The sequence below is a fragment of the Anolis sagrei genome, chromosome 9 (assembly GCF_037176765.1).
Source record: "Anolis sagrei isolate rAnoSag1 chromosome 9, rAnoSag1.mat, whole genome shotgun sequence".
NCBI classification, from domain to species: Eukaryota; Metazoa; Chordata; class Lepidosauria; order Squamata; family Dactyloidae; genus Anolis; species Anolis sagrei.
This window is the reverse complement of record NC_090029.1, coordinates 34,574,744-34,588,464: the sequence shown is the minus strand read 5'-3', so window position 1 is coordinate 34,588,464 and position 13,721 is coordinate 34,574,744. Positions and strand designations below refer to the sequence as shown.

Here is a 13,721-nt window from a genome sequence, read left to right as displayed (position 1 = left end):
CTCTGTTGTTGACTGTTGGTGTGATATTATAATTGTTTTTCACTAATTAAACAAAAAACTTGCCCCAGACATGCGGAAATAATAACGAAACGACCTCAGAACAATAACGAAACGAATACAATAACAAAATACGAAGCATTTACAAAACGTGTTCAAAAATTCGTTTTTTTTAAAAAAATTGCTCCAGAATGGTTCGTTATCGTTTTGTAATTGGAAAAATTAATGAATTATTAACGAATTACGAATTAACGAAACGAAACCGCCCAGCCCTAATATATATACACACACACACATACTAGATGTCCCCTGCCATTCATATATATATATATGAATGATGGCTCAGGAAAAATAATGAACAAGAAACCCAATCTCTATCTAGATATTGTTCCTTCCCCCAATTACCCATTAGGTAAGGAGTAGTTATGAGCTCCGCTTCCTTCGGAGATAAAACACAGAAGACTTTGTTCCATTTTTTGTGAAAACCTGTTTATTTACAACATTTACAGATTCAGGAAGGATTGGTCTAAATGGGGGCCCCAGGATGGGGGCACTAATCTCTGGAAGAGGGATCCGGGGGTTCATAACAAACCAGCCTGCTTCTGCTAAGCTTCTGTTTTTATCCGGCATCTACTGCATCCAAATAAGCAAAATTACTGATTTACACCCAGAGCGTATCAGCAAACCATGCATGTCATACAACAGGGAATGAAGAATCGCCAGAATCCTACATTATTTTTTGTATTATATAACTTTGCTAATAGCTAGTGATGCAGGAGAGGCACAAAGAAACCCAGTTTCTGAATTACAAAGGTGCAAGTTTTGAACCCTACTTCCCATCAGCATCAGCTGCTGGAGTTAGGGATGAGGTTAGCTGTATGGCAATATCTGGGAACCACTGCAACTGATAAACTCCAAAACAAAGGCATAAAACATTTCTACTAAATACAATATTAGTACTGAATGCTCGTGGCTGTGTTTGCTTTTAGCGCCATTTGGAGCTCATTCAGATCCTCTTACAGGAGAGGTGGGAGTCAAACAGCCTTGAAGTGCTTTAAAGTAGCAGAGGAGAGAGACATTATAAAGGCGGGGACTGTGCGGAAAGAAGAAATGGACACACCAAAAGAACAAAATAGCGCCTTTGCAGAAAATATTTTTAAATAACCAAGCTGGGGACATGAGCTAGGCCACCTTAAGTGTTTTTCAGATCCATTGATTTTAGGGGGAGAGATTGAACACATATATTTGTAACCTCCCATTGGGCTAATAATAGCATTTGGGTGCATTTGGTATTTCTGGACAGTAGGCATGGTTATGTACCGTTGGAATCTTCGTAATTCGGAATAAAGTCAGAAAAATTACCTTTTCGAAGTGATTTTGAAGTTTTTTAAAAAACCAGAAGTCCGTTTGCTCTTCTGAAGCTTTATCTGCCATTTTTGTTATGACTCATGGAAGTGAGTCGGAAATGATTAAGCTTTCCCTCGCTTCTGGTCCTTAGCCTCGGCTCAAGCCAGAGAAGCCAGTTTTAAAGCCAGAGAAGCCAATTTTAAATAAGAAAAGGATGGAATTTCTTCTGCATGCTTTTCCCTGCTTCTGGTCCCTGGTTTTAGCTCAAGCCAGAGAAGCCAGTTTTAAAGCCAGAGAAGGAAGGAATTTCCTTGCCTCAACTCAAGCTAGAGAAGCCAGTTTTAAAGCCAGAGAAGCCAGTTTTAAACCAGAGAAGGAAGGAATTTCCTGGCCTCGGCTCAAGCCAGAGAAGCCAGTTTTAAAGCCAGAGAAGCCAGTTTTAAACCAGAGAAGGAAGGAATTTCCAGGCATCGGCTCAAGCCAGAGAAGCCAGTTTTAAATCAGAGAAGGAAGGAATTTTCTGGCCTCAGCTCAAGCCAGAGAAGCCAGATTTAAAGCCAGAGAAGCCAGTTTTAAACCAGAGAAGGAAGGAATTTCCTGGCCTCAGCTCAAGCCAGAGAAGCCAGATTTAAAGCCAGAGAAGCCAGTTTTAAATCAGAGAAGGAAGGAATTTTCTGGCCTCAGCTTAAGCCAGAGAAGCCAGATTTAAAGCCAGAGAAGCCAGTTTTAAACCAGAGAAGGAAGGAATTTCCTGGCCTCAGCTCAAGCCAGAGAAGCCAGTTTTAAATCAGAGAAGGAAGGAATTTTCTGGCCTCAGCTCAAGCCAGAGAAGCCAGTTTTAAAGCCAGAGAAGCCAATTTTAAATAAGAAAAGGAAGGAATTTCTTCTGCATGCTTTTCCCTGCTTCTGATTCCTGACTTTGGCTCAAGCCAGAGAAGCCAGTTTTAAACCAGAAAAGGAAGGGATTTCCTGGCCTCAGCTCAAGCCAGAGAAGCCTGTTTTAAATCAGAAAAGGAAGGAATTTCCTCCGCATGCTTTTCCACGCTTCTGGTCCTTGGCTTTGGCTCAAGCCAGAGAAGCCAGTTTTAAAGCCAGAGAAGCCAGTTTTAAACCAGAGAAGGAAGGAATTTCCTGACTTCAGCTCAAGCCAGAGAAGCCAGTTTTAAACCAGAGAAGGAAGGAATTTCCTGGCCTCGGCTCAAGTCAGAGAAGCCAGTTTGAAAGCCAGAGAAGCCAGTCTTAAATCAGAAAAGGAAGGAATTTCCTCTGCATGCTTTTCCCAGCTTCTGGTTCCTGACTTTGGCTCAAGCCAGAGAAGCCAGTTTTAAACCAGAAAAGGAAGGGATTTCCTGGCTTCAGCTCAAGCCAGAGAAGCCTGTTTTAAACCAGAGAAGGAAGGAATTTCCTGGCCTCAGTTCAAGCCAGAGAAGCCAGTTTTAAATCAGAAAAGGAATGAATTTCCTCTGCTTCCTTTTCCCTGCTCCTGGTCCTTGGCCTTGGCACAAGCCAGAGAAGTCTGTTTTAAACCAGAGAAGGAAGGAATTTCCTAGGCTCGACTCAAGCTAGAGAAGCCAGTTTTAAAGCCAGAGAAGCCAGTTTTAAACCAAAGGAATTTCCTAGCCTCGACTCAAGCCAGAGAAGCCAGTTTTAAACCAGAGAAAGAAGGAATTTCCTCCACTTGCTTTTCCTCACTTCTGGAGTAAAAAAACTACTTTCAAAGTAAAGACCACCCAGTGAAACAGAAAATAATACTTTCAAATCATTAACGAACGGATTTGGAAGTCTCAGAAGTTTCGAAAAGTTTTGAACATTTTTTTCTGTGAAAATCGGAATTGACTTTAGAATTGAACCACCAGCACCCCCCCCCCTTTTTTTTATTAACCAAGCCTACTGGACAGTGTTAACACTTGCCAGTTTATTCTCATGCACTTAACAGGTGAGAATTTTTTTTCCTTTGGATTATGTCTAGTTCACGCATTTTCTGTCTCCCAAATTCGAAAACTGATATGAGAGCTCTTTAAAACACATTGTATCTCATGAATAATAACATATTTTCATTCAGGAGAACAGTGAATGAGGTGATCTGGTGTGTTTCCCAGAAAGCCACCCAACTCCTTTTGTAGGAACTTGAACATGGAAAGGGAGACCAAACTCCACCCAAAGTTATCCCAAATGTGGGGGCAGTGATTCTATCTCTGGTTTTCTGCAGTGCTCTGGAAGAAAAGAAAAAGAGAGTTGTCAGTAGCTGAGACAAGACCACAACAGAATCATAGAATCAAAGAGTTGGAAGAGACCTCCTGGGCCGTCCAGTCCAACCCCATTCTGCCAAGAAGCAGGAATATTGCATTCAAAGCACCCCTGACAGATGGCCATCCAGCCTCTGTTCAAAAGCCTCCAAAGAAGGAGCCTCCACCACACTCCGGGGCAGAGAGTTCCACTGCTGAACTGCTCTCACAGTCAGGAAGTTCTTCCTCATGTTCAGATGGAATCTCCTCTCTTGTAGTTTGAAGCCATTGTTCCCTTGCGTCCTAGTCTCCAAGGAAGCAGAAAACAAGCTTGCTCCCTCCTCCCTGTGGCTTCCCCTCACATATTTATACATGGATATAATGTTTTAGTTGTCCTCACATATTTATACATGGCCATCATGTCTCCTCTCAGTCTTCTCTTCTGCAGGCTAAACATGCCCAGCTCTTTAAGCTCCTCCTCATAGGGCTTGTTCTCCAGACCTTTGATCATTTTAGTTGTCCTCTTCTGGACACATTCCAGTTTGTCGACATCTCCCTTCAATTGTGGTGCCCAGAATTGGACACAGTGTGATTCCAGGTGTGGTCTGACCAAGGCGGAATAGAGGATGGGTAGCATGAGTTCCCTAGATCTAGACACTATGCTCCTATTGATGCAGGGCAAAATCCCAGAAAATAAATGAAATGTTCCAGAACTGTTCAGGGAATATATGCAGACCCACCTTTATCTTTTGGGTATTTTTCAGGCGGCTTGGTGATCGGTCACAGGTTTGGCATTGGAATCGTGCATACAGTACAGGCTGCTTTCCTCATCTCCAGGTACCTTCACAAACATAGCAAAATGTCAATTATGGGAAGAAGGGATGACAAGAGGAGCAATTGGGTGTAATTATGTCTGTTACTTCAGTTGACAGGATACTCTCTGTGGCAACTAAAAACTGTTTGCAATGAAGGCTTCATGTGACAGACAACAGCACCATCTGGTGGAGGAAAAGTTAGCTACACATTTCTGAGTATGCCATCCTTGGCTCCTGCCAATTTCTGCACAACTACTGTTTGCTCTTCCTTGTTTTTAAATGAGAAATTCATATTTCGGTACCTCTTTTCACTAGGAAACCTGCTCCGTACATCGTTCTTTACCCCTACCATTTGTAAAAGTAGATTTTGCCTGAGCAAGTTACAGTCTATGGAAAGGAAAAGCAGAAATTGAGATATTTTGGGTGAAAGGTTTTTTTAAAAAAAATATTCCCCTCCTTAAGGTTAAAGTAAGTAGAGATATTATGTTATTTTTATTCTTTAATATTCAATCATAGTTATTCTTTTGAAAAACAAAAAGACAACACTAGAGTTGTGTGCAGATCCGTTTTCCTTCATTACACCCATTCTTTTGTTATTTTCGTTACCTTCAGGAGCTCCCTCCCAGTACAAAAATCAGCTCGACACGAAAGCAAGTGGAAGCCAATCCTGGCTTCTCGCCTGCTTTTTGTGAGCAATCTCCTTGCCTTGGAAAGAGTGCATTTGTAGCATGCAGGCCCAGAAAGTGTGTGTGCCTGCCTGCAGCCAAACGCCTCCTCTAGAGTAAGAAACAGAACTTGCCTCCTTGCCTTGGAAAGAGTGCATATGTGACATGCTGGCCTAGCAAGTGTATGCACTTGCCTGCAGCCAAATGCCTCCTCTAGAGTAAGAAACAGAACTTGCCTCCTTGCCTTGGAAAGAGTGCATATGTGGCATGCAGGCCTAGCAAGTGCATGCACTTGCCTGCAGTGGAGCGCCTCTCCTCCAGAATAGAGAAACAGGTAAGAGAAGCCTCCTTAAAACACACACCTACCTGCAGCTGAGTGCCTCTCTGCTAGAGAAGAGAAACAGATAAGAGAAGCCTTCTTAAAGCAGATGCCTGTCTGCCTGTCTGCCATTGAGCTACTCTCCTCTAGAGTAGAGAAACAGGTAACAGAAGTCTCCTTAAAGTATGCACCTGCCTGCAGTTGAGTGCCTCTCCTCTACAGTAGAGAAACAGGTAAAAGAAGCCTCCTTAATGCATGTGCATGCTTGCAGTTGAGCATTTCTCCTCTAGAGGAGAGAAACAGGTAAGAGAAGCCTCCTTAAAACACACGCCTACCTTCAGCCAAGCACCCCTCCTCTAGAGTAGGGAAACAGGTAAGAGAAGCCACCTTAAAACTGATGCCTGCCTGCCTGCAGTTGAGCATCTCTTCTCTAGAGTAGAGACAAAGGTAAGAGAAGTTTCCTTAAAGTATGCACCTGCTTGCAGTTGAGTGTTTCTCCTCTAGATGAGAGAAACAGGTAAGAGAAGCCTCCTTAAAGCATGCGCCTCCCTGAAGTTGAGTGCCTCTCCTCTAGAGTAGAGAAACTGGTAAGAGAAGCCTTCTTAAAGTATGTGCCTGCCTGAAGTTGAGTGCCTCTCCTCTAGAATAGAGAAACTGGTAAAAGAAGCCTCCTTAAAGCATGCGCCTGCCTGAAGTTGAGTGCCTCTCCTCTAGAGTAGAGAAACTGGTAAGAGAAGCCTTCTTAAAGTATGTGCCTGCCTGAAGTTGAGTGCCTCTCCTCTAGAATAGAGAAACTGGTAAAAGAAGCCTCCTTAAAGCATGCGCCTGCCTGAAGTTGAGTGCCTCTCCTCTAGAGTAGAGAAACTGGTAAGAGAAGCCTTCTTAAAGTATGTGCCTGCCTGAAGTTGAGTGCCTCTCCTCTAGAATAGAGAAACTGGTAAAAGAAGCCTCCTTAAAGCATGCGCCTGCCTGAAGTTGAGTGCCTCTCCTCTAGAGTAGAGAAACTGGTAAGAGAAGCCTTCTTAAAGTATGTGCCTGCCTGAAGTTGAGTGCCTCTCCTCTAGAATAGAGAAACTGGTAAAAGAAGCCTCCTTAAAGCATGCGCCTGCCTGAAGTTGAGTGCCACTCCTTTAAAGTAGAGAAACTGGTAAGAGAAGCCTTCTTAAAGTATTGCCTGCCTGAAGTTGAGTGCCTCTCCTCTAGAATAGAGAAACTGGTAAAAGAAGCCTCCTTAAAGCATGCACCTGCCTGAAGTTGAGTGCCTCTCCTCTAGAGTAGAGAAACTGGTAAGAGAAGCCTTCTTAAAGTATGTGCCTGCCTGAAGTTGAATGCCTCTCCTCTAGAATAGAAAAACTGGTAAAAGAAGCCTCCTTAAAGCATGCACCTGCCTGAAGTTGAGTGCCTCTCCTCTAGAGTAGAGAAACAGGTAAGAGAAGCCTCCTTAAAGCATGTGCCTGCTTGCAGTTGAGCACCTCTCCTCTAAAAAAACAGGTCAGAGAAGGCTTCTTAAAGCACACACCTGCCTGCAGTTGAGCACCTCTCCTCTAGAGTAGAAACAACTTAAATACCTAAAATGATAGGAAGGGCAGCCTAGGAAGACCCCTCCCCACAATGGACTGATAGAAAACAGATCTTTCATCAGCCCAGAGTGAAAACAGCTATGTGCCTTCCCGATTTTGGGAGGCTCCCAAAAAATAGATCGGGGCCCACACATAAAGCTGGGACACAAAACGGGTCAAGATTTACCTGGACTGCAAGAGCCTAAACAATACCATGACCATTGTACACCTGTGTGATGGAAGATGGCATCCTGTTGCCAATATTAAAGATTGGTAGTGGATGTGGAACATTCCATCTTTTACTTCATGCAACCAAATTCTTTGTGATTCCCTGAGACAAGGTAAATCTGGTTTAGTTTTCATGTCCTTATGCTTCACTTGTTCTACTGCCAAGTGGCACCAGGTCCAAACATCCTCCCATTCAGGAAGAGAATCACAGACCAAGCATGAGATTAGGATGGGATGAGAATCATTTTAATTTCCAAGAACACTAGACTAAGAGGGACTTTGTTTCAATGCAGTTTCAGCTGACCTACTATCCAGTAAACTTGTCCTTGGCCTTTTTCCACTCTCAAGTCTTAATCCACACTATTGTTGAGGAGTCATGGAAGATATGTCATAATTTGGAAAAACAGCATTGCACGAGCATCCTTTCCTAATGGCCTAAAGGACATACCTCCCAGTAAACATTATCCTCAAAGCAGTTTTCATCCGTGGGGTCTCCAAAGAAGGGTAGTTTCAAAATGCCACCTTGAAGGAAAAAAAAAACAAAATGCAAATTCTGTTTATTTATGATGTTTCTATGATACTTTCACTGTTACCCTTTTATAATAAAGGTTCATTACTAATAGCTATTCCAAAACAAAAACACAACAGCATCCCACGTTCCTACAGAACACAGAATTGTGCTCTTTTACAAAGTGGAAGTTTCCATTCTTCCGCCACTCAGTAAGGCAGAGCTTTCCAAATATTTCATGTTGGTGGAAATATCCTTCTTAGATAGGCATCATATGAACATACTACAACCTGCTCTTTTCAGGCTATCTGTTCATCCCATCCCCATAGCCAGAAAGGTGGTTATTCACTCGTCCGTCATAGCAGTTGGGTGAGAAATAGTCAACTTCACCCACCAGAATCCATTCAGAGAATCCTTGTAGGATTCAGAAAAGATGGTAAGGGCAGGAATTGCTGGAAAAGCCTTGTTCTAATGATGAAGCTAACTTGCAGAGAAGTTTTGATGATTGAATTAGGAGATGTGATGGGGAGGGAAGAATGGGACAGTGCCTCAGCCCCACAACATGCCACAAGATGGCAGCAGCCAAGCATCATAAGCATGTATTTGAACATGGCTATCATGTTGCTTCTCCAAACTAAACATTGCTTGTCCTCTTAGGCCCCTTCCACACAAAGCTATATAAAACCCACATTGAAATGGATTATATGGCAGTGTGGACTCAGATAATCTGGTTCAAAGCAGATATTGTAGATTATGGAACACATTCCCAAATGAAATAAGATCGGCTTCTTCCCTCCTGGCTTTTAGGAAAAAAATTAAAATTGTGGTTTTGGGACCAGGCTTTCGGTCAGCAGATGTAAGTAGCACTTTAGATGGACATTGACTGGAATGACGAAACGGCTAATGAGACTGTTTTTACCCATTTTTATTGTTTTAATTATTGCTTATGTACTGTTTTAATTATGTCTTATTTTCAATTTTGGTTGTATTATTGTGATTGTCATGTATCGGCATCATCTCGGTGCCTATTGTAAGCCATCCTGAGTCCTGGAAATACCAGAAATAATAATAATAATAACAATATTATTAGTAGTAATAATAATAAAGGTAAAGGTAAAGATTTCCCCTTGACATTAAGTCTAGTCATGCCCAACTGTGGGGGGTGGTGCTTATCTCCATTTCTAAGCTTAAGAGTCAGCGTTGTCCATGGACACCTCCAAGTTCATGTGCTGGCATGACTGCATGGAGTGCTGTTACCTATTGATCTACTCATATTTGCATGCTAGGTTGGCAGAAGCTGGTGCTAACAATGGGAGCTCACCCCACTCCCTGGATTCAAACCACCAACCTTTCAGTCAGCAAGTTCAGCAGCTCAGTGGTTTAACCTGCTTCACCACTGGTGGCGTGATATTCTGGTTATATGGCTATGTGGAAGGGGACTTGAGTGTCATCAAAGGCTATGAGACACCACAACTCCACAAACCCTTTCTTGGGGACAGAATTCATGGGTTTAGCATTTCACAGATAGTAAAATGCTGAACAAAGATATTGCATAACTAATTCTTATGCATTAAACTGCCTCGTGGAATTCTACAAAGTGTGTGGTAGTATTTTGTTGACAATGCAAATAACACAATTGTCATTTTTTGTGTGGACCTCCCTCTCCCAACTTTGTGTCTTGTGCAGGTGATGTGCCGTTGAACCAGGGGTCTTCACTCACCAACCACGGCCCCTCCGGCCAAGCCCATGCCCAAGGACACGGCCATGCCAGCCGCCTGGAACCCGCCTTGGACACTCGGAGTCCTATGTGCAAATTCGTCTGTGAAGTCGAAAGCAAGGATGAGCCTGTAACAGAAGGGAAGGAGAGAAGGTCAGGTTGCCTTCCATTCCATGATGATAAAGTATGATCCAAGTTATTTCATGAAACTGGACCGTAAGACAACAATCCACCACACTTGACTTCAGGAAAAAACAATCCTTTTTATTGGTGAAAGATGAGTACAAAAACAGAGGAAAATATGCAAGGTAAAAAGCCACAGTAAAAATCAGCAACAAGAAATGTCCATGAACAAGATCAAAAACCCACAGTAACACTGCTAGATCCTGGAACCTGTTAGCAATCCACTAACCGTACTTGAAGAACTAGAAAAACTCCTTGGAACAAAGCCACTGGAAGCAGGAGAACTGCAAGAGTCTGCACATGAATCTGAAACGATGCCTGGACTGAATGGGCATCCAGGCCAAGTGTTTTTAAAGCATAGAAATCTATTTCGTGACGTGCCTGAAGGCCAGGTTTGCATTTCTCTTAATCTAGCTGACCTCCGTAAACTCTGCGCTTCGCCTCTGCTTTGCCAAATCTGCCCCCGTCTATCCTCGTTAGAGGGACCTAGTGTCAGATTATCTGGAGAGCTAAAAGGGAGTGAAAGTTCACAGCTTGGCTCTGAATCATTCTCATGGGAATTTGGACTTTCGCTTTCTAAAGCAGCAGGATTTTCACTACACAAACCGTCATCTTCTACATTGACCTCAGAATCATTGACATCTTCATTGACATCAGGAATTGCAATCAGAGAGTCAGGTACAGGTTCACACACAGGCTGAACCCCAACACCGAAGGAGACTCAGAGTGGATCACAGAACATATTCTCGACAAACATTCAATGCCATTAGACAGACAGGACAGACAACAAATAGAGGTTATTTTCCCTCCCAACTTGGAGATTGTGCTGGAGTCTGGCCACAAGGAGGTGCTGTCACTCCATCTTCTATGACGAAGAGCCCTTGATCACAGACTTCCACCATTCTTTGATCGCCGGCATTTTCTGATACTTCCTTTTTATGGTGCCGTAAAATACCTCCCCACTTGAGTGGTGCCTAATTTCTCTACTCACAGCTCACAGCTGTTTTTGAACTGCTTAGGTGGAGAGTGAGCTAGGCTGAAGGTCAGGTGCTCACCCCTACCTGGGCCTCAAACTGCCATCTTTTCGATTGGTGTGATCTTATTGCTGCTGGTGATTAACCAGCTGTGCTAAAGCCTGGCCCTGAGTTATAAACATCCAACTTACAAATTACTCCTAGTTAAGAACAGAAGTGAGACAACAGGAAGTGAGATAAATCTACCCCTAGGGAGGGAAATCGACTCCTGGAAGAGTTATCATGGGGAAATGGTGTCTCTACTGAAGCTTTCTCAACAATTCTTGTTTCCAAAACAAGCCAAATTAGTCAACATCCAATTATCACAGAGACAGAAAGTGAAGTGAAATCTTCTGAACAGAGGCACAGACAGCAAAACAAACAGCACAGGGGTGTTAACCTTTCCATATCTTTATCTAGAGATGGATCGATCTACAAGGGTTGAATGAAAAGTAATGCCTCTACCTTCTTTTTTAAAATAAATAATCTTGATTGAAGGTTTTTTTTTTAAAAAAACAGACATAGATACGAGGGTTGAATGAAAAGCCATAGATACAAGGGTTGAATGAAAAGTAATGCCTCCACCTTCATAACTCCTCAACAGATGGCAGTACTGCTTAAGTCGCATTGACTGACTGTCTGCGCAGGGTTCCATACTTCGCTCTTTAACAACACAACCATTCAATGCTAAGGCTTCCTGCCAAAACAGAACTGTAGAGGAGAATCTACTGAACAAGCCAGTACCTGCCGCATACCAGTACTGCCATCTGTTAAAGAGTTACGAAGGTGAAGGCATTACTTTTCATCCAACCCTCGTATATATGGCTTTAAAATGTACCTGTTCCGACTAACATACAAATTCAACTAAAGAATAAAAATACAGAACCTATCTTTTTGTAACTTGGGAACTGCCTGTACTTGAAATCAGGTAGGCAAACTACTATCTGCATCGCTCATCTTTCTCCAAACAATCAGGCCATTTAGGTAAAATCCAAAACAGCTCACCCTTCTTTTCCATACACTCCTTCGGTGGCAGCAGCAGCAGTGACAGCCCCCACAATGCTCCCAATGAGCCCTGGCATGCCATGTAGGTTGTGGATGCCGCAGGTATCTTGAATGCGCAACTTGGACTCTAAGAAAGGCTAGCAGGAAGAAAAAAACCAACAACATTTATGTCTTTGTATTGTCAAAGGCTTTCATGGCCGGAATCACTGGGTTGTTGCAGGTTTTTTCGGGCTATATGGCCATGTTCTAGAGGCATTTTCTCCTGACGTTTCACCTGCATCTATGGCAAGCATCCTCAGAGGTAGTGAGGTCTGTTGGAACTAGGATAAAGGGTTTATATATCTGTGGAATGACCAGGGTGGGACAAAGGACTCTTGTCTGCTGGAGCTAGGTGTGAATGTTTCAACTGACCACCTTGATTAGCATTTGATGGCCTGGCAGTGCCTGGAGCAATCTTTTGTTGAAAGGTGATTAGATGTCCTTGTTTGTTTCCTCTCTGTTGTTGTGCTGTTGTAATTTTAAAGTTTTTTTTAATACTGGTAGCCAGATTGTGTTCATTTTCATGGTTTCCTCCTTTCTGTTGACATTGTCCACATCCTTGTGTATTTCAATGGCTTCTCTGTGTAGTCTGACATGGTGGTTGTGAGAGTGTATTTCAAAGTATTTCTTATCTAAGGAAATCCTTTTAAATTCATGGCATCACCACAAACCAGCAGTTGACTTGAGGACACCCACACACACCACCAGAATTCCACCAGGAGCATAGTTTCAATGTGAATGTTGCAATTGGCCACCTTAATTAGCGTTGAATGGTTGCTTCCTGTCTGAGGGAATCCTTTGTTGGAAGGTGTTAGTTGGTCCTGATTGTTTCCTGTCTGGAATTCCCCTGTTGTGTGAGTGCTGTTCTTGATTTACTGCCCTGGTTTTGGAGTTTTTTTAAATACCGGTAGCCAGATTTTGTTCATGTTCATGGTTTCCTCCTTTCTGTTGACATTGTCCACATGCTTCTTGTGTATTTCCATGGCTTCTCTGTGTAGTCTGACATGGTGGTTGTGAGAGTGGTCCAGCATTTCTGTGTTCTCACATAATATGCTGTGTCCAGGTTGGAACCACTGTGCTAGGGAAAGCAAAGGGGTGTGCAGGGGTGGTGGCATACTTCTTGGAACATGACTTCCTATGGTTTAAACCAGAGGTCCTCAGAGTAAGGGCTGGATACGGCCCTCCAAGGTCATTTACCTGGCCCTCACTCAGGGTCAATCTACGTCTGAAATGAATTGAAAACACACAACAACAACAACAGGAGCAGGAGCAGGTAGAGTTTTCAGGAGCAGGTAGAGTTTTGGGGTCTGCAAAAATCAGGAAGAGTGGGTTGCTGTGAGTCTTCCGGGCTGTATGGCCATGTTCCAGAAGCATTCTCTCCTGACATTTCCTGAGAATGCTTGCCATAGATGTTAGGGCTGGGCGGTTTTGTTTCGTTAATTCGTAATTCGTTAAAAAATTCGTTAATTTTTCAATTACAAAACGATAACGAACCAGTCTGGAGCAATTTTTTAAAAAAACGAATTTTTAAATCGTTTCGTAAATGTTTTGTATTTCGTTATTGTATTCGTTTCGTTATCGTTTTGAGGTCGTTTCGTTATTATTTCCGCATGTCTGGGGCAAGTTTTATAGTTGTTTTTGGTTTTCTAAGGGTTTTTATAGTTGTTTTTGGTTTAATTAAGCTTCAGAAGTTCCCCCTGTCCCATTTGGAGGTTTTTTAGCATATTTCGCGGTCGCGTCCGCCATTAACGAATCGATTCGTTATTGTTTCGGAAATCGATTTGTTATTGTTTTGTAATTTTTTTCACATTTACGAAATTTCGTAAATATCGAACTTTTTTAAAAGAAAATTTTGTAATTATTTTAAATAACGAAACGCAAACCCCCCCAAAAAACGAATCGATTTTAGAAACAAATTTTTCCGTTGTTACCCAGGCCTAATAGATGTGGGTGAAACGTCAGGAGAGAATGCATCTTGAACATGGCCATATAGCCTGAAAAACTCACAGCAACTCATTGATTCCGGCAATGAAATACTTCGACAACACAATGAGAAAGTGGCTTTACGAGGACTGTATGTTGACTTACCGTGAAGTAAACA

General features: G+C 42.6%; 1 protein-coding gene across 1 annotated transcript in view; it reads right to left on the bottom strand.

Moving 5' to 3' along the window:
* Nucleotides 1–460: 460 nt before the first annotated feature.
* The window catches only part of RHCG (Rh family C glycoprotein), a 50,801-nt gene continuing 37,540 nt past the window's right edge, over nucleotides 461–13,721 (bottom strand). Inside the window, exons 6-11 of the mRNA XM_060755187.2 lie at nucleotides 13,709–13,721; nucleotides 11,582–11,718; nucleotides 9,384–9,508; nucleotides 7,604–7,677; nucleotides 4,310–4,410; nucleotides 461–3,557 (exon numbers count right to left, since the gene is read on the bottom strand). The exon at nucleotides 13,709–13,721 is cut by the window's right edge and continues 125 nt beyond it. Coding sequence (XP_060611170.2) covers nucleotides 4,330–4,410; nucleotides 7,604–7,677; nucleotides 9,384–9,508; nucleotides 11,582–11,718; nucleotides 13,709–13,721 — 430 coding nt within the window. The 3' untranslated portion in view covers nucleotides 461–3,557; nucleotides 4,310–4,329. The remainder of the gene's footprint in view (nucleotides 3,558–4,309; nucleotides 4,411–7,603; nucleotides 7,678–9,383; nucleotides 9,509–11,581; nucleotides 11,719–13,708) is intronic.